Raw genomic sequence first — 19165 nt, forward strand, 5'->3', positions numbered from 1 at the left:
ATCTTCGCAGTGAGACTGTAGGGGAGGAAGGATTGTTACCCCCATTTCACAGAGGAGGGAGCAGTGGCAGAAAGAGGCAAAGCCACGTGTGCAAGGACGCACAGGTGGGAAGGAGCTGAGCTGGAACTCGAGGCTGGGCCACCGGCTCCAGGGGCCTTGTTCTGAGCCTGGATTGCTCCAGAGCAGTGAGACACTGGCCCTGCTTGGCCGCTCCGCTCTCCTGCCGACCTATTCCTCCCCAGGCCTCCAGGGCCTCTGCGTTCCTGGAATTTCAGACTTCAAGGTGGGCCAAGCCTTGGCCGCAGGAGCAGCCCCTCGGTGAGCCCCTCTCCCTGGAGTTCCCCGCTGCATGGTCTTTATGAGGCCCGTGGCTTCACAGACTAGATGAAGAGTCTTTGACAAGTTTGTTTTAGGGCCTTAGGATTTCACAGCACCGAGATTATTCCTGGTCTCTGAGCATTGGTGGACTGGCGTGATGTGCCGATGCATCATTTGGGGAAGGGGTCCCGTGCCCGCCTGCTAGTCTCCTGCTCCCCGGCAGGTTGAGCTTAGTGCTGCAGGTTTGGCGAGAGGCCGTTGAAAACTGGAAGTCAATGCACTCACATGAAGTCTAAGGTTCTGGTTCCTATTTCCCAGGACTTTTCTTCTTTCTTTCGGTTTTACTTCCCCTGATCTGGAGAGATTAGAGATGGCACTGTTCTTACCTAAAAGACTTAATGAAAAAATGTAAAGTTACATCTCTAGGAATAATTTTAAAGTCTCTGTATGAGGCTGGAGAAAGCTGGACAATTCTGGGGGGGGGGTGGGCAGAAGGAGTTAAATTTTGCTATTACGTACTTTTGAAATGTTTCACTTGTTAACAGATTTTTATTACTTTGTTCCCTGAATACAGTTTAATACAATTTCATGAGAAAGTTGGAATACAGATGTGTTAGGATAATGCTCTTACAGGTTCCTCTCAGCAACGTTCTGTGGACAGGGCATTGCGGCGTCCATCTCCCCTGGCCCTCCAGGAGGGAATGCACATTTGTCGAGACCACTGGGGTGATGGCTGTGAAGGAAGTGACATTGGTCATCGAGATGTCACGTGTCCCCTTCTCCCAGACTATCCCCAGATGGTGCAGCAGGGGCCTGGGAGGATGGTCTCCAGGGAGAGTGTTCAAGAGAGGCCTGAGCCCTGGTCACTGGGGCCTCTGCAGGGACAGAGGCTGCCAGGGCTTCAGCAGGGAGTGCTTCGGGCGTCCCTGGGGTTGGAAAGGAGTAGCCAGGTTGTCCTGTAGAAATGCAGCGTGAGCCACATTAAACAAGGCAGATGAGAGACACGTGAAATTCATTTTAATGGTATTTTTTTATTTAACCCAGTTGACCCCAAATGCCATCATTTCAGCATGCAATTAACAAAAGAAGTTATTACAGATATTTTACATTCTTTTTTTTTTTTCATACCAAGTCCTGAGAATCTAGTGTGTCCTCCACTGGGAGCCACCTCACTTCCCACCAGCCACATGGCAGGTGCCCGGTAGCCACACGTGGCTGGTGGCTGAACACTGGCAGCGCAGGGTGAGACCTCTCCAAGTCCAGAAAGTAGAAGGGCTGAGTGGCGGTCGGCTGAGAGGCCGTCCTGCCCAGTCTGACTCCAGCTGACCTCCCACTTCTGGAAAACCCTGGCAGGAATGTCCATCTGCAGCCCCAGGGGGAGGAGCAGGGAGCCCAGAGACCAAAATGCTAACCGTGGGGTTTTCGTCTGCTCGCGAACTGGAGAGTGGTTTTTCTTCTCCTTCGGCTTGGCTTCACTCAGAGTTCTCTCTAGTGCATGTACGTTTGCCATTAGAATTATTTTGCATTATATACGCATTTCAGTGAAAGAATAAAAGCTGGAAGGGGGCATCCCCTCACCTCCCCATTTTTGTGACGCCCTTGAGCTCTTAGATTTCTAATGTTAACGTGGCTATTTTTAATCTCCGAGCTTCATGGGGTAAGAGATTCTAAAAAAGAAGGTGCTCGTAGCAACCAGCTCGCCCACGTCGCACGTTCCCCTTATTTGGGTATCATGCTAAGTGCTTTGACTTGTGATGAAAATATTGTGACGAGTGAGTGAAAATATTGTGACAAGCCAGAGAATTTCGGGTTGCCATGGAAACCATCCCCCTTGGGCATCCTCCGTGGGGTGGGCTTGGCTTCAGGTACCGCTGCAGGCAGCCTCTTGCCTTTGTTTCGGCTTGTCTGGGGCCCTGTTGCTCAGCGGTGTGCAGATTTGGGCCTCAGCACGAGGAACTGCCCAGGCATCTCAGGCGGGGCTCCTGCCAGGCAGAGCGTCTCCGTTCTCCCCTCTGGCCTTCTGGGCTGCATGAGAGCCTGCGAGAGTGCGAAGCTTTTGCGAGGGCATCAGGAGGATTCCAGAAGGGGCCGCTGGCTGGTGGCACGTGGCTCTGTGTCCTGCAGCAGCTCACTGGCCAATGGCCTGGCGAGTGGGCAGAACTAGTCCAGACGAGCCCAGCCTTCCCCTGTCCTGAAACCTGCCTTAAGCTTTCTCCAGGGAGAGCTGGAAATAGAGGATCTGGACCAGGACGTGGGGGAGGCAGCCTCCTTCCCCTGGGACCTCGAGGGTGCAGCTGTGGGGATGACTGACATCAGTGCAGCCCCTCAGGGCCGTGGGGCTCACTCACGGCAGGGGTGTGAGCCTCCCTGGGCCATGCAGGGTGAGAACCGGACCAGGCAGTTTGCTGGGAAATGAAGGAAGGAAAAAACCACCTTTGGGAAAGTACGCCTTGCTTGATTCTGCTTATTTTGATGGTAAAATGAAAGTGGGGGGACATTTCCAGCCCAGGAAAATAGCCTCTTTACTTGGGGACCTTCCCCTGCTGTCTTTGGGCAGGAGCAGGATGGTGCAGGACCTGGCGATGAGGCCATTCGAGATTCTGGGCTGGGCCCTCAGCCCACAGACCCGCGGCAGCCGGACAGAGGCCTTGGCTGTGACCGGCCCCTGCTCCCTCAGGGTGTGAGGGGCTTGGTTGCTGGTCTGAGTGTGAGGCCCTCCCCTTCTCTCGCCATGCAGGGCCCCCAGACGCCAACAGCCCTCCCTGCCTCCCCTACAAGACACTGGTCTCCACAGTGGGAAGCATGGTGTTCAGCGAGGGCGAGGCCCAGCAGCTCATCGAGATCCTGTCCGAGAAAGCTGGTGTCATTCAGGACACGTGGCACAAGGTGGGCCCCTTCCTCCTGGCCACATTTGGTGGCCACTGTGGCTGGTGAGCAGCTGGCCGGGTGGTTTCGCCCCCGATGCCTGGCCTGGGGCCAGTGATTGCAGTGGTTACCTGGTTCTGGGGCACCAGCCTCCCCTAGGTGATGCCTGGCGGGCTGGCCACAGCCGCTTGCCCAGCTGTGCGGTGTTCATGGTGAGTCCACTTACCTCTCGGCAGAACCCTGCTGCCCCTCCCAGGACGGGCCGCGTGAGTCACCCTGCAGGTGCTTTGGCTTCAGCCACAGCCCACCTGCTGAAACAGGAGGGCAGCTAAGAGCCAGGGTGGGGCTCTGAGTTCCAGGGGGACTGGGTGGTCACAGCAGCTGGGCCCCGCCCGTTGGTGGCCAGGGCCCCGGGTGAGGCGGGGAGAAGTAGGGTGCGCTATATGCCTCTCTGCGGCCCATCTCCTGCTGGGGGCCTGCGCCCACCTGCTGGCACTCGTGGCAGTGAGCTGCCCCAGGAGGGCTGTGTGGCTTGTTTGTTCCTTAAACAGAGCTGGAATTGTAGATCATTTTACTGGAGGATTTTGTGGCACCTTAGTGGTAGGAGATGTTGGGGGTGTCCTGAGAGCCAGGTGGATGATCCCTGCCCTAAGGCCACTGGGGTCACTCTCCACCCCACGACCGGCCCTCAGTGAGGGGTGATGAGTCCTGTAGTGGCAGGGAGCTCCTCACTCCATGAGTGTCGGGCCATCTCCTGGGCATGAGGTCACGGTAACCACTCCTCTCCAACAAGAGAGGCCTGGACTCAGCTCAAGCCTCTGTCCCCACAATATCCCCCCGGCCATGGCCTCAGGCTTAGGCCGGCAACCTGCAGTCCACGCACAGCAACTAAAGGATGGGCACCGAGCCAGAAATGATGGCCAACTGCCCCATAGCAGACCATGAAGAGGCCCTGGCCACCATCAACCACGCTCCTAAAAACTACCCAGAGGTCTGAGCCTTGGGCCCCAGCAGCTCCTACGGCCCCGGCCCTCGGCCTGGCAAGCTGGGTGGCCGGCGGGTGCCTCCCCCAGGGGTGTCTGCCATCAGGACAGAACCACTGCCCTGGGTGTGGGTCAGGGTCTGAGAGCGGGCTTGGGGCTCCAACCAAGCATCCGCCCCCTCCTCCCATTTACATGTCTCTCTGGGCATTTCCAGGCCACTCAGAAGGGCGACCCCGTGGCAATTCTGAAACGCCAGCTGGAGGAGAAGGAGAAGCTGCTGGCCACGGAGCAGGAGGATGCGGCTGTTGCCAAGAGCAAACTGAGGGAGCTCAACAAGGTAGGGCCAGCGTTGCCGGCCTGGGGGTCGGCCTCCCCTCGGCTCTCCCTGGGCCCGTGAGCCTGGGGCCGCGTGGAGACCCGGGAGCCTGGGCTGCAGCGCCTGTCCCCGGATGTGAGGACACGTGGCCGGGAGCGCTCAGCCGGCCCCGCAGTGGTGGCTGTCTTTTTAGGGGGATGCCCTGCGAGGAGGGTGGGCACAGTGGATCTCAGGTTCTTTTCTTGAGAGCTGGAGCCGAAACCAGTGGGGAGAGGGCAACAGGCTGCTTTTCTCCCTTCTCTGATGTCTGGAGGGAGCCTGTGATGGCTCCGCATGTGACACTTGTTCCCCGTGGGTACCGGTCACGATGGGTCCCTGCTGCTGCAGCGGGCTGCGAGCATCGTTCGGGAGGAGTCAGGGCACGGGCACAAGGCTCCTCTCCCTGCCAGGACCCTCACCTCTCCTTCTGTGGAGTAAGATGTGCTGCCCCATGGGGCTGGTCACGCCCAGCTCGAAAGCTGTGTTTTCCCAGCAAAATGCTGTGGGCTGCCTGCTCTCTTCCTGCCTGCCCGTCTGCTCCACCGGGGCGGTGGGCGCAGGGAGGCGGCCTGGGCATCTGAACGTCCTGTGCCACCTGGGCTGTATCCCTTCCTCTGGGCACCTGCATCTGCTTGTTCTTGAGGAAGCAGAAATGAGGCAGCCTGAGTTTCTGTCCTAAATTGGAGGCACGCAGCTCCGAGCCAGATGGCAAATTTCGTTTGGTGGGGGACGGATGGATGGCAGGAGCAGAAGACGAGGCTTTGCCATGGTCAGCCCTGGCGATGCTGCGCCCAGGAGGACGGGAAGAGGCAGGTGTCCAGGGCCGCCTCTGGTGGTCGCCTCCTGCCTGATGGGCTTTGCTCTCAAGACTGTCCGCACGCAGCCTTCCCGTGAGCCTGTGTTGGGTTGCTGGTTAAATGTCGGGTGGCAGGAAACACTCACCCAGCTACCAAGAGCCAACTGCGCATCCCTTCCAGGCCCAGCTGGTGATGTGCCACTGGCCAGGAGTGTCTGCATCACGGAAATGGGCCAGCGCTGCATGTCAGAGCCTCCCACCCGCTAAGGCCAACGGCTGGCAGCCACCCTGAAGTCTGTGGTTTCAGGGGCCGTTCTTCTGTATCCTCTTTCTGGACAAACTGAGAAAATGTGTTGATGCCCAAAATAAAATTGAAGTGGGAGCACAGGGGGGTGACTGTTCCCACGGCTAGTGGCCGTGTGGCTCCCTGGCTAGTTCCTGTGCTGGCCCTGAATTTAGGATGGGCTGGAGGTGCAGCCTCTGATGGTGATGGTGACGGTGACCATTGCTAGGGTCGCGGGCCACCGCGGGCAGGGCAGCAGGTGCGGGGTTGGGGGGCTGCACCCTATGAAGAAGGCCCCTTCGGTGCTGCCCTTTGTGCTGGACCCTGACTGCTCCCCCACAGGGCTGGCCGCTTGACGAGATTTCTAAACCACAGCACAGCTAAGCCGCAGACAGTCTCCCGGGCGAGATGCATTTCCAGCTCGGCCCTGGCAGACTGTCTCCCTGCTGGGAGCTGCAGGGGCCTGAGAGACACGCAAGGGTGCGGCCCTTGGTTTTCGTAACCCCTCGTGCTCCCTGGGCTCCAGGCCTTGGCTCTGAGGCCGGAAATCCGGTAGTGCATCCGTCCTGGGCCTGGCCTCCCCGCGGGGCCCGAGGACGTCCTGTTGGGCTCTCAAGCACTAATCCGGTCCTGGGAGGGCCCTCTCTCAAAGCTGCTGGCTCCTAGTCTTCACACCCAAGTCTGCATCCCCGACAGCACCTGCCTCCCCCCATCTGCTCCACACCCCTTGCTGCCTCCTCGGGCCTCTCCTGCTCTTTCAGTGGCCTCGCGGCTGACTAGAAGTCTCCTTATCCCTGGAGACTCAGTTTGATTCCCCTCCACCAGGAAGCCTTCCATGGCCCCCATCTTCCTGTCCCAGCACAGAGGTCACCCTTGTGCCTCATCATCTGCATCCCCTGAGAGTCTAGCCAGCTCACTTGGCTCATCCCAGCAGGTGCCTGTCAGCCAGTGGCCACAGGCCCGCAGCCGGCGCACAGCTAAGGGGGAGCCTTTGCTGGTTCAGGCCTTGCCGTCTGGCCTTCCTGTGCTCCTGGGTCCACGGACGTTAGGTCCCTGCATTTCTCTGTTGCGAGTTCCGAGCAGAGCCGATGGTTGGCTTCATCCTTGGTCACGTCCCCTAGCGCAGCACTGTTGGGGAAAGTTAATGAGAAACTAAGTTACTGGGAATACGGAGGTTCCTCTAACTTATCCCCTGCTGGAGCTGGCGGGTGGACAGGACCTGCGTTTCACGTTGAGCTCCCTCCACGTCTTCTTTGTCCTTGTGGAGAAGTTTTCGTAGTTGCAAAAGAGGATGTTGGTGAATTCTTTTCCTTGTGGTCTGTGGCCAAAGGCATGCTCTAAACACAGACCATACGGACCGCCTACCAGATCTGTGCCTCGCAAGTGGGTGAAGTCAGCAGAGTTGGGTCCAAGTACAGTGCCAGGCACCAGTTCATGGGCTCAGGCATCCTGAGACCTCTGTCCTGGCTTCTGAGCATCTCCAGGGCCCTGTGTGAGGTTTTGAGGAACCACGTGGCTCCAGAGCAACTCTTTTGGAAAACCATCTTTCCAGCTGTCGTCTGCTTAGGCACCAGGGGCCTCTGTCCTGGGACGATGCCCTGGACTGGACCGCATCCTGTACTCTGTTGGGCCTGAGAGCCCATCCCTGGTGGCCAAGGAGGTGCTCGGAGTGGGTGTGCTGCAGGGGTGGGGTGGGAGGTGTTCCTGCTGGGAGACCTTTTTGGTGGGAGCTGCCTTCTGTCTGCGTCTTAGCTGTCCTTGGAAGATACACCATGTGGGGCCCACTTGGCCTGGGGAGCGGAGCGCACTTCAGAGCCAGCAATGCTCAGCAGTGCCAAGCCTCCCCTCCCAGCCCAGTCAAAGGAAATGGGGCTCCGGGAAGTCAGCCATCATCACCTTATGTGCCTTTCAGGAAAATACACCCGACCCTTGCGACTGACTTAAGAATTTGACAGGCTGTAGAAGTCCTGGGAGTCTGAGCTTTTAGAAGAAGGAGAAGTCCTGGGAGTCTGAGCTTTTAGAAGAGAGAAGCCTTGGAGGACCAAACAAACATCCTGGGGAGAAGCTGGCTTTCTATGCCTTTAAAAAAAAGGGAAGGGAAATCCCATTGAATTCTGGTGGCCTTGGGACCCTGTCTCCAGGAGACTGGGACCTTTATGCCCTGAACCCAAGGGGATGCCCACAACTGCACGGGATCCGCTCAGGGTAGGGAAGGCTGTCCCCAGACAGATGCTCAGTGCCAGCCTCTGGGTCTGGCCCAGGGTGGTGAGCAGAGATGGGCAGAGGATGGCCCACGTGTGGCTGTGTCACTCACTGCCGGTGTGGCTGTGAGCACGTCGGGGCATCTCTGATCATGTACGTCGAGGGGTCTTCTGGGTGCTCCCCACCACGCCCGTTCTGGTGGGGCCGGTGGGGGTATGCGTGTTAGAGGAAGCCTGGGGGTGCCCTGATGCCCCTTGAGCTGCCCTCTCCTGCTTCCGTAGAGGCGCCCGGGCCAGTCAGAGGAGAGGGAACCTCATCACTCCACCCCTTCCCGGGACCCTCATGGGCTTGCGCAGTCCCAGGCTCCTGCCGCTTAGAGCTGCTCTCTAGCCTTGGGCCGCACGTTCTCCTTGAGGCTCAGTGGGCTCAGCTTTAAACTAGGGATGGGAATCTTCACTTTCCTAAGAGAACTGAATGAGACACATGCTTGTCCCCTAGCGGGCATAGTGCCAGCCCTTCTCCCCACCCTGCCCATTTCTGTATGTCATCGGTGAAGTGTTCTTAGCGTGGATCTCGTGCTTCTGTGGGCTCTTGCCCTCAGTGGAGCCAGGAAGCTGATTGTCTTTGAAAAGTGGGGCAGGTGGTCCCAGGAAATGCCAGGCACCCAGAGCAGCCCTGACACCCAGAGGCCACCCCGATCAGGCCAGCCCTTCCCTGGCCTCCAGTTCTCTCCCATCTCAGACATCTCAGCTACTCTGACTCTTCGGGATGGGCTTCCCTGGCAACCCTGGCCTGGAGGAGGAGAGGACTTCCCACTTCTCTGGCCTACTGCCCAGGCTGGAGAAGGGCTTTGAGTCTCATGGGACCAGCTGGTCCCATACCAAGTAGTGGCCAGTCTGGACTGGAGGCCTGCTGGACAGGGGCCCCCCACCTCAGGAGCCTGTTTCATCAACCCTTCCTCTACTGTCACCCCCTGCTTCCCTGTGCCTTCTGTCCACTGCCATTCCTTCCAGGATGACAGAGACCTCGGCCAGCCCTTCCCACCATGTGCTCTTTCCTGGTCTGAGGCTCCGGGTCCCCAGGCCCCACTGCCTGTGTTCATTGTGGGCATCCATTGCTGACCGGAGTAGTTGTCCCCTGGGCTGGGGTGGAGGACCGAGTGGCTGCCCATGGAGACCCAGGCACTCCAGGAGTGGGACTGACCCCTAGGCACTGAGCCTTGCTGCCTTGTGGGTCCTGGCCAAGGTGCTCGAATAGAAGTGGGCATTCAGGGGCCTGGATTTGGGGGACTGAGCCAAACCAGGGCATTATAATCCCAGCAGGGCTCAGCCAGGGACAGGATGCTGTGTTACCCAGCTCCTACCAGTGTCTGCTGTGGTCAAGGCCCGACAGCCAGCCTTCCACCAAGGGCCCCCTGCTTGTTCGCCACTGTGGCTGCTTGGGGCTGTGCGAGAGCTCGCGGCCCTGCTGCCCGGCCTCTCCAGCCCCAGGTCACGCTCTGGGTTGTGATCATCATGGTTTCATCCAGTAAGCTCCTGCCCCCACCTGCCTAACTGGCCCCCCTGCCCTCTGCTTTCTCCCAGGAGCTGGCAACGGAAAAGGCCAAGGCCGCAGCTGGGGAGGCCAAGGTGAAAAAGCAGCTCGTGGCCCGGGAGCAGGAGATCACAGCCGTGCAGGCTCGCATGCAGGCCAGCTACCGGGAGCACGTGAAGGAGGTGCAGCAGCTGCAGGGCAAGGTGGGCAGCGGCTGTGGGGCCGGGAGCTGGAGCCGCCCCCCAGGGCAGTCGAAGATGCCTGCTGAGAGGGGCCTTGGGATCTGGTTTGATTTTGGAGGGAGCGGGTGTTTTCTCAGGCAGATGGTGTTAGCCAGCCTGCCGTGTGTGTGTTTACTGTTAACAACCAGGAAGGTGTAAATATATTTTAAAGAGCCCTTTTTGAAAATACTCTGGTCCCAAGTGGTCAGCCCTGTGTCCCGTCCCCTGGCTGTCCATGGATCAAGTTCACAGCTTTCCTGTGACCTTGGAGTAACGCCAGCCCCGCCTCCACCATGCGAGGTTGGGAGGACCCCGTGAAACGAGGCCTGAAAACCACAAAACCTCAGCATGGGGCCCGAGGCCAGCGGAGGGCTGACCTACGGGTCCAAGCCCCGAGCCTTACCTTCTCAAGCTGCACTCTGCTCACGGTGGGCCATGCCATGGGAGGTCAGAGGGCCGGAAACGGGCCTTCCTTGGGGCATTTGTAGGCTATGGCTTGTGGCTGGCTGCTGTGTCCCAGAGCAGGCCGCCCGTGACCTCGGTCAGAGGCAGAGCACACGCAGCACATCTGGGGCTTCGGGCTGAGCCCTTTGCTGTGCCCTTTGCAGGCCCCCTGTTCTCAGGGGTGCACACCCATTGTGTGGAGAAGGCGGAGCCCCCCGGGGGTTGTCGGCTGGGCTGACCTCGCTCACTTTGCTTCCGAGGTGGTTCTCTTTGAAGGCTGAGTGGCTCTCTGATGCCCCTTCAATGACTTTTCAGATCCGAACTCTCCAGGAACAGCTGGAAAACGGCCCCAACACGCAGCTGGCCCGCCTGCAGCAGGAGAACTCCATCCTGAGAGATGCCTTGAACCAGGCCACGAGCCAGGTGGAGAGCAGGTGAGCTCGGTGCCTCGGGGCCCTGGGCCGGATGCGGGCTCCCTGCCTCCCCTGTGGGCTCCGTCCTGCCCCTCCGCCTCCGGGCTGGTCCTGAGCGGCTGAGTCCTCTCACGTGGCCAGGCCACATCCTGCTTGTGTCCCCCTCAGATGCTGTCAGCATCTTGCTTTCCTGGGAGAGCAGGTATTTTTTTCATGTCTACCTTTACAGTATTTAGACATGAAGCTTTTAAAAACTCCTGGTTTGGGCCCAGAGTATCAAAGCCAAGCTGACGGTCCAGGATCAGAGCCTGGGGTGGTGTAGGGGCCTGTCGTGGGCCTGAGCGCCTTGACACCTGCTGGTGGAGTCGCCTGTGTGGGAGGGCCCCCCTGCCGCCACCGTGCTGTGGTAACGGGGCTCGCTCTCAGCGTTTCTGCTGAGGAGCTCGGGAGTGTCTGCGAGCAGGCGGGGCCCCTGTTTACAGGACACTTTGTTTTAAGTCCCTGCTTTGAGCGTCACCGGTCAGTAGGCCGGCCCAGAGGAAGCCCCACTGCGTTTTCTCTTGATTCACATTTCTTTGCCTTCTCTTGGCCTGGGGTGTCCCGAAGGGACTTTCTGGGGTTCTCATCATCCCTGGAACGTCCTCTTCGTCCTGGAGGAGATTGACAGGAGCAGCAAGGACAGGCACCCTGGGAGGTGGGGAGGGTGTTGCCCACGCGCAGCACTGGGAGGGACACGTGTGCCCCCCAGACCGCTGAGGCCACCCTCACCCGGCTGGTCCCTTCTGCTGGGAGGTCCCTGTCTTCACCTCCATCCTGGCTGGTTGGCAACTTGGTGGTTTGCGGCTGGGTTTCCTCAGCAGTCACAGCAGCAGGTGACCGTGGGGACAGAGGGACACTCTGACTTCCTTCTCGTGGAGGATCTGCTGCATCCTCCAGCCTGGGGACAGCTCTGATGCCCGGAGACCTGTCACTGAGAGGGTGGTGGCTGACGCCGTCCGTCTGTGGAAGCTCTGCCGTGTAGGACAGGTGTCCCCAGGGCCCCCCCCCCGAGCTTCACGTTAGTCCCTCGGGGCCTCCCAGCCAGCCTCCCACCCCCACCCCAGGGTGTGGAGTCCGGCTCTGGTGTGAGCCCTCCAGTCTTGAATCTTGGCGTGTGCAGCCCTGCAGAGGGCTTTGGGGCAGCCTCCCCTGTGCAGGTGATGAACCCGCAGAGCAGAGCTGGTCTTCGCCAGGTTTCCTGCCTCCTCGGGTTATGGACAGCCTTGTCTGTCCCCTTCATCTTGTCTGGACAGTCAGTCCTGCCTTGACGAGGTGTCTTTTGTGCTAGTGAAGGAGGCCAGCATGCTGGGGACCTCCACACCCTGGAAAAGGCTGCCCCCTTTTCCTGTCAATCAAGTTTCCTTCTGTCATTCCAGCACTTCCTCTGCCGTCTGGAGACCCAGCTTTAGGGCAGTGTTGAGGGGTGTGTTTCACTAAATGCAGCAGCCTCCTGCTTCGAGTGGCCTCCTCGGCCCGGCCGTGGTCCAACTGGCCAGTAAGTCTGGTGCACGGACCCGAGTGGGCCGCTGCCCCTGGCCCTGCAGGGCAGTGAGGCAGGTCAGCCGCGTCTCAGGGCTCATTTGGGCCCAGGTCAGCAATGAGGAATCAGCTGTCTCTGGATGGGCTCTATGGGCTGCTTTAATGCACATTTTGCTCTTTGCCCTTGCTCGCTGTTCCACTGCCGTGCTTCTAAAACAGCATCTTCAATGAAACACATCACATCTCACATGGCTGATGACCTAGAGGGACTTTGGAAATGGCTCCAAGACGTGGGAAACTGCTTAAGAAAGAGCAGGTGCCCTGGAGGAAAGGCTCAGAGCGCCGTCCCCATTGTCCAAGGCAACTCTCAGGGCCCCCGAGAGCTGACTTGAACCCTCTTTCGACCGTCAGTCAGGGGTTGGTGACTGTCTTGCAGGCAGAATGCAGAGCTGGCGAAGCTCCGGCAGGAGCTCGGCAAGGTCAGCAAGGAGCTGATGGAGAAGTCGGAGGCCGCTCGGCAGGAGGAGCAGCAGCGGAAAGCTCTGGAGGCCAAGGCAGCCGCCTTCGAGAAGCAGATCCTTCAGCTGCAGGTGGGTCGGGGTGGCAGCCACCTCGGTGCCCGAGCATCCCGCCCACCAAGCCCCTCTGCGCAGCCGGCAGGCCAGGGCTTGGCCGGCTGCACTGGCTCATCCCTTCCCGGCTGTGTCTGTGCCGGCCGGAGACTCGGGCAGGGCTGGGGCTGGAACGCACACCTTGGCCTTGTTAGTAGTGATGGCTGGGTGCCACTGAGTGGGTGCTTTTTACGTGCTGCTCGTTGTAAACTTCACATAAGCATTAACTTAGTTAATTCTCATTGTAACCTCACGAGGAGGTACTGTTGTTATCTGTGATTTATTCAGTAGGAAATCTAAGGCCCAGAGTTAAGCAGCTCCCTTAGGTTCACACAGAGCCAGGGTGTGAGCCCTGGGGATCCCCAGAGCAGTGTCAGCCTCCCCCCCTCCCCCCACCTGCAGCGTGCGGCTCCAGGCACGCTCACACAGCCTCCGGCTTCAGGGCCAGAGTGTTCTTCCTTCTCGGCCTCTGGATGTGGCCTGGAAGCTCGTGTTTTCCCAGGAGGATGTCTGTTCTCCAGGGGGAGGACTGTTGTGCCCCACCCCCTGCCCACCCCGAAGTGCACTGGGCAAATCCCACGTGGCCCTGAGCCTAGCGGCCCTGCTGTCCACTGGCCTGACGGGTTCTGCTTCCCCAGCTGGCCTGTTTCAGGGCAGGGTGCACAGGCGTGGGGCAGTTGTCATGTCTGTGGGGGGCCTTGATGTCACACCTGCTGTGCTTGAAATTTTCTGGAGAACAAGGAAATCCTGGAGACCCGCAAGGCTGTGTGCCTGGTTCCTGCTCAGTCTCTGAAGCTAGGCTTCTGCATGTGGGGCAGTGGGGCTGTTTTATGGAAGGGACTAGAATGACAAACAGGAAACTGTCAAACTGACGTTTGTGTGCAAGGGACTAAAAGAGAAAAGGAACAGGTAAAGTTTGGGTCGTTTGGGTGGAATTGAGATGGATAACTTGGTGTTTACTGATTTTCATGTAAAGTAGGACCAGCCAGACCAGTGAGTTCAGGACCGCTGGGGGCGGCGTGGCTGTGATGGAGCTAAAGGCTCTCACGTGGTTCTGGTGCCGCTGGGCTGGAACGTCCACTCCGGTGCCCAGGTATCTCCACCACATGTGAGATTCCTAAGGGCCTGGCCTGGGCCTGGCTCCCACCAGTAAGGCCCAGACTGAGCACCTCCTGCCCTCCAGGTCTCGGGGTCCTCGGCCACACAGAGTCCGTTCTTTCCCTCTGACGCCAGAGGTTCTGGGCACGGCTGACCGCGAGTGGTGGGGGAGGCGGGGGCGTGCGGCTGCCTCGTTGGCCCCCGTGGTGTTGACAGTGAGCCTCAGTCTCCCCAGAAATGCCCAGTAACTGTGACCTGTAACAGATCCATCTGGGGAACCCCCAGGTCAGGCTGGAGGGTTAGGTTGTAGGAAGCCTCTCCCTGCGCCGCAGTGAAGTGGGTCTTTTCCTTCCTGCACCTGAGGCTCCTTCCCCTGGATCCCACTCTTCAGGGGTCAGGCGGATACGGCCTCCGGGCTTTTTCTAGTCAGTTGGCCTGAGAAATCCAGGGGGTTTGTAAACGTTGTCAGTGCAGGCTGGCAGGTGTGAGGAGCTCTCTGTCGGGCTCAACCGCCGAGCTGGCTGAGGGTCCAGCTTCCCGCCTGCATCCTCACGGCCCTCTTCCCGCTGCCCTGTCACCAGGCGTCTCACAAGGAGAGTGAGGAGGCCTTGCAGAAGCGCCTGGACGAGGTCAGCCGAGAGCTCTGCCGCTCGCAGACCAGCCACGCCAGCCTCCGGGCGGACGCCGAGAAGGCCCAGGAGCAGCAGCAGCAGATGGCTGGTGAGGGCAGCATCCAGGCCGGGGCCAGTACCCCTAGAGCCGGCCAGCACCCCTAGACGGGCCAGCCTGGGGGCGAGCGAGGGAAGCTTGGGAATCCCTGGCTCTGCCCTCGAGGAAGTCGGCCAGGCAGGGACCGCACCCCGTCGGAGGACAAGCTGGAGGTGTGCAGGGTCAGGCCTGGGGTCAGGAGGACTGGACGTTGGGGTGGAGCCTGAGGGCTGGAGGTGGGGTGAGGGGCGGAGCCTGTGAGGCGGACCCGGGGAGGGAGGTGGGGGTGAAAGGTGCTGCCACCTTGCACCTCGCCTGCTGTGGGCCCCACCTGGAGCCCAGGCGCTCCTGAGCAGTCGCTGCCTTCCGGGCTGACTCCTGGCCCTCTCTGGCTCTTCCAGCTAAGTCAGCCAGGAGGCCAGATTTAGAAGGTGGGCCTATTGATCACCTGTGTTCACAGGTCATCCTCCCAATCAGGAGGGGTGGCGAAGTCCAGGCCACTGAGGGCCCCTGGAGCAGTAGGGTGCACGGTGTCAGTGACAGCTCCACCGTCACTTGCTTAACAGTATTTCCAGAGCAACTGGGAGGGGCTGAGCGGGGTCAGGGCCATGCTCTAGCTGAACAGATAGATGGCACAGTCAGTGGACGGTCCGCATCGACCAGCTCAACAGCCCTGTGCTCGACAGACTTCAGGTAGCTGATGTCGCCAGAGCAGGTCCTAGAGACGGCAAGCAGGGTGTGTGAAGGACCAGGTAGTAAACACTTTTGGCTTTGTAGGCCAGATGGTGTTTGTCACAACTGCTCAGCTGTGCTGCCCCAGTCCAGAAGCAGCCCTGGACAGCAGACGGACAGACAGGCCTGGCTGTGTGCCAATAAAACTTTATTTACAAACATGGGTGGTGGGCCAGCAGTGGCCCACGGGCCTGGTCTGCTGCCTCCTGCTATAATGGGCCAGGTGTGGCTTTAGATTGGGTGGTCAGGGGAGACCTCCCTGCTGAGAAAGGGATGTTTCAGACAAGGTCTGGGTGATGGGAAGGGGCTGGCCTCACAAAGAACAGAAAGGGCAGAAGTGGCCAGCATGGAGCCCCTGAGAATAGGGAGGAACTTGAACTTGGCCTGTGCAAGAAACAGACACAGAAGGTCAACGAGGGGAAGAAGGCGGAGGCTAGTGTGGGGCCAGATGGGCAGGGCCGGGTGGGCCTCTTGTGAAGAGTTTGGGCGCTGTGTGCAGTGATGAGAGGGCCGGGGCTTGGGCAGAGGGATGCTATGATCCCATTTGCACTTGCAGCTGCTCTGGCGCTGGGTGGAGAAAGGACTGAGGGGCAGGGGTGGCCTGGGGACCAGGGATGGGGCTCTCGTGGTCATTCAGGCCAGAGGCAGCAGGGCTGGGCCCAGGCAGCCACAGAGGCGCTGGTGAGGACCTGGCAGACGATGGCTGTTGACTTCACAGGCCTGGAAGGTGGGTTAGAGATTGGGGCAGAGTGGGAGACGACCAGGAGACGTGGCGGCCGCAGTGCTGGGTGTGAGCGGCCTCGGCAGAGCTCTGTTTGGAAGTGGCTGCCGGCCGAGCCAGGGCTTGGGGACTGTGTGGAGTCACAGACACGTGGTGACATTCAGAGCCATGGGATTTAGCAGCGAAGGTCACCGAGGGGGAAGGACATGCCGAGAAGCCCTCTGCCCCCAGTCTCGGCTAACGCCAGCTGACCTGGAGGACAAGGTTTTAGAAAGTGCACCTGGAACCTGTGTAGGTTTCTTTCCGTCGTTTTCCCGAGTGGTCTGAGGGCGTCCCCTTCTCCCCGAGTGAGTCCTTGAGAAGAAGCCAGGGCATCACTTTCTCCACCAGCTGATAAGACGCCCCGGGGTCGGGAGCGCACAGCGCGGGCGGGGCGTGGGCTGCGGCAGCGTGGGGGTGTCCCTCCTGGCCTTCCCCGCCCCGACCCGCTCGCCGCCCCTTCCCCCCAGAGCTGCACAGCAAACTGCAGTCCGCGGAGGCGGAGGTGAGGAGCCAGCGCGAGGAGCTGCGCGGCCTGCACGGGCAGCTCGACGAGGCCAAGGCCGAGAACGTGCAGCTCGCGGAGAGGATCTGCTCCATCGAGGCTCTGCTGGAGGCCGGCCAGGCCCAGGATGCCCAGGTCTGCCGTCGGGAGGGGAGGGAGAGCGCCTTAGGGTCCCCCTCGCTGTGCAGGGGCTCTGCCCTGACGACCTGCTGCGCTAGGTGCGTCTCGTGGTGACCATGGGGCTCTCTGTCTCTTGTTCCAGGCCAGCCGAGCGGAAGCCGACCAGCAGCAGGCCCGGTAAGAGGAGGCAGGACTGCAGCCTGGGCACGGGCCTGGGACCCCTGGGGAGCAGGCCCTGCCTTTCCCCGTCCCTCCAGTCACCTCGAGGACCAGGGCAGGCTGGGCAGGAAAGAAGCCTTGCAAAGAGCTCCCTGCCTCTGAGGAGCTTGGCTGCCTGAGGAATGGCTGGCGTCTTGGCGGCAGGGGACAGGCCTCCTGCTGCCTGTCCATCCATCCGTCCATCCTTATCTCCACGGGAAGGACTGGTGGTCAGGGAGTTCTCTCTAGGTCTACAAGGTGACGGATTTTGGGGACTGAGGTCATAATTCAAACAGGAAAGTGGTTGCACACCCAGAATGGAGAAGCTGGGAGGTTACGCGGGCTCTTTGCACAGATTGGGATGTGATGCCGTTCAGAGCCGATCAGTTTGCAGGGGTGGTGGGAGGTGACTTCAGCGGCCCAGCCCCAGGCTTGGTGGTTGCTTGGACTGTGCATTTGCCGTTGCTGAGACTGGAGCCCACAGCTGGGTAGGGTGCCTCAGGGCGCCTCAGGCTTGGGTGCTAGAGTCCTGGGCACCGTCACCTCCAGCGTGTGTGTCCCTCAGCAGATGCCCACAGGCTTGGGGTGGTCCTGGCTGCCGTGGCCAGGGGTCCATGGGGCAGCCACATGAGGTGAGATGTGCAGGTGGTCGGTTGTGTCCTGGGCCGTCCACTGACAGGGTTCCCTTGTTCTGGCTGCTGCCACCAGTGAGTCACCTCCCGGGTGCCTCCCCAGGCCACGGCCCATGATCTCTGGCCTCAGGCTCAGGTTTGGGGGCTGGGGAAGGAAATCAGATTCTCAGAGGCCCCAGAGTGCCTTGCAGGAGACTCGAAAGCAAACCCTCTCCATATGCCTTTCCAGAAAGCTTGGGAAAACTTTGTTTCTCGGGTTATTTGTGGGGGTAGAAGGCTGTGTTTGTTTAGGTTTTTCCTCTTGTGTTTTAAGATCAGATTCTTGGACCACACAGCTGATTACTAGGTACTTAAGTCATGTGCAGATCAGGCTGATTCTAGTTTTTTTGTATCATACAGATGTCTTTGGCAGAAATTAGGGGTTTTAAAAATTTCCTCCTCAGACTGTTTATCTGAAAGTTGCGTCTAGGCCAGACTGGCTTGTTGTAGGCTGGAGATGAGTAATCTGGCCCCAGACGTTCTGGAACTTGGGCAGTGGCCACCAAGGGGGTGATGGTCAACCAAGGGGGGCAGTGTCCTTGCCACTGGCCTGCTGTGTCCTCTTCCTCAGGGCCCTGTGCCTTTGTGGATGCTCCTGCAGGGGTTTGCAGAGGCTGGCGGCTGCACGACGTGGGCAGCTTGAGGGAGAAACTGAGAGGGGTCCCAGTGGAGCTTCGAGGGTGGGGTCAAGTTCTGTGGCCTGAAACCAACATCCAAGAAGTCAACAACCGTTTGCAAGGCCAGATGCAAGCTGTATTTAGAATAAAAGTGAGGTGGTGCTGTGGCGGGTGTCGGGACAGCTCGCACAGCCCATGCTGGAGTTGTTTGGTCATAATGGCTTCTGGACTTCAGATTTCATGTGTCCCTGGGGATTGCCCTGTTCTAAATCTTAACACAGAAGGTGACATATTTAAGAGTCTGTTTGAAGCCTGTTCCTCAGAACAGCCAATGCAGTTGTGGTGTCGCTCTCCCACCTTCTGGATGAGGGGGTGGGCAAAGCCTGCTGGGCCTTGAGTCTGGAGAGAGGTGTGGAAAGGTGGGACCGTGTCTTGCCCGGGGGCCTCCCAGGCTGATTCCTTGGAGCCCGGGCACAGGCTGAGGGGAAGCCTTTGGGTCTCAGCGGGGTTAGGTTCTGGACAAAGGACAGTCCTGCTGTCCCCAGCGGGGACCTGGGGCCTGTCGGGAGCTGCCCAGAGCTGGGTGTACCCAGTGGGTGTGTGGATGACGGTGCCCTGGGGGCCTCAAGCCACGTGTCCTCCGAGAAGGCCTTTTGAGGGCAGGTGCGGCCGCAGGGAAGGGCCCACCGACACATGCTGTGGGCCGAGCAGGACCCGGCAGCTGGGCTCAGTTCACCAGAAGGGAAGGCATCCCGAAACACTGACTGGCTGGGACCCATCCCTGCACTGGCTGGGGTGGCTGCTCTGGCTCTGCTGTCCCCACAGCCTGGTGGTCCCTGAGGCCTGTGCCCTCAGAGGAGGGGCCGGGGTGGCTGCTTGGTCTCCCCTGAGACTCGTATCCTGCGAGGGGGTTGAGAAGGTGACTGAGTGGCTTGGCCTCATGGGTGCTTCTGGGTGCCTGGGCAGAGGAAGGGCCTCCAAAATAGCACCTGTGGGGACCACAGGCCCTCGGAGCCCAGTGGTCATGCCACTGTCTCCTGTCAGCCTCATGGAGCTGGAGTCCCAGCTGTGGTGTCTGGAGAAGGAGGCCACCGAGCTCAAGGAGGCGGTCGAGCAGCAGAAAGTGAAGAACAACGTGAGTGTCAGGGCCTCCTGTATATGTGGGAACAGGGAAGGGGCTCCTGTGGGGATGACGAGCACTGTCCTCCTTGAGT

The 19165-nt window shown here is 59.8% G+C and overlaps 1 protein-coding gene across 2 annotated transcripts in view; it reads left to right on the forward strand.

The window, feature by feature from the left end:
* Nucleotides 1-19165, forward strand: part of RRBP1 (ribosome binding protein 1) — a 61302-nt gene that overhangs the window by 32999 nt on the left and 9138 nt on the right. For both annotated transcript variants that reach the window (XM_072943730.1, XM_072943731.1), the window contains exons 3-11: nucleotides 3056-3204; nucleotides 4381-4503; nucleotides 9386-9538; nucleotides 10316-10434; nucleotides 12368-12521; nucleotides 14222-14360; nucleotides 16311-16480; nucleotides 16608-16642; nucleotides 18996-19086. In XM_072943730.1, the coding sequence (XP_072799831.1) occupies nucleotides 3056-3204; nucleotides 4381-4503; nucleotides 9386-9538; nucleotides 10316-10434; nucleotides 12368-12521; nucleotides 14222-14360; nucleotides 16311-16480; nucleotides 16608-16642; nucleotides 18996-19086 (1133 nt within the window). The remainder of the gene's footprint in view (nucleotides 1-3055; nucleotides 3205-4380; nucleotides 4504-9385; nucleotides 9539-10315; nucleotides 10435-12367; nucleotides 12522-14221; nucleotides 14361-16310; nucleotides 16481-16607; nucleotides 16643-18995; nucleotides 19087-19165) is intronic.

This window comes from Vicugna pacos, chromosome 19 (genome assembly GCF_048564905.1).
Source record: "Vicugna pacos chromosome 19, VicPac4, whole genome shotgun sequence".
In the NCBI taxonomy this organism is placed as follows: domain Eukaryota; kingdom Metazoa; phylum Chordata; class Mammalia; order Artiodactyla; family Camelidae; genus Vicugna; species Vicugna pacos.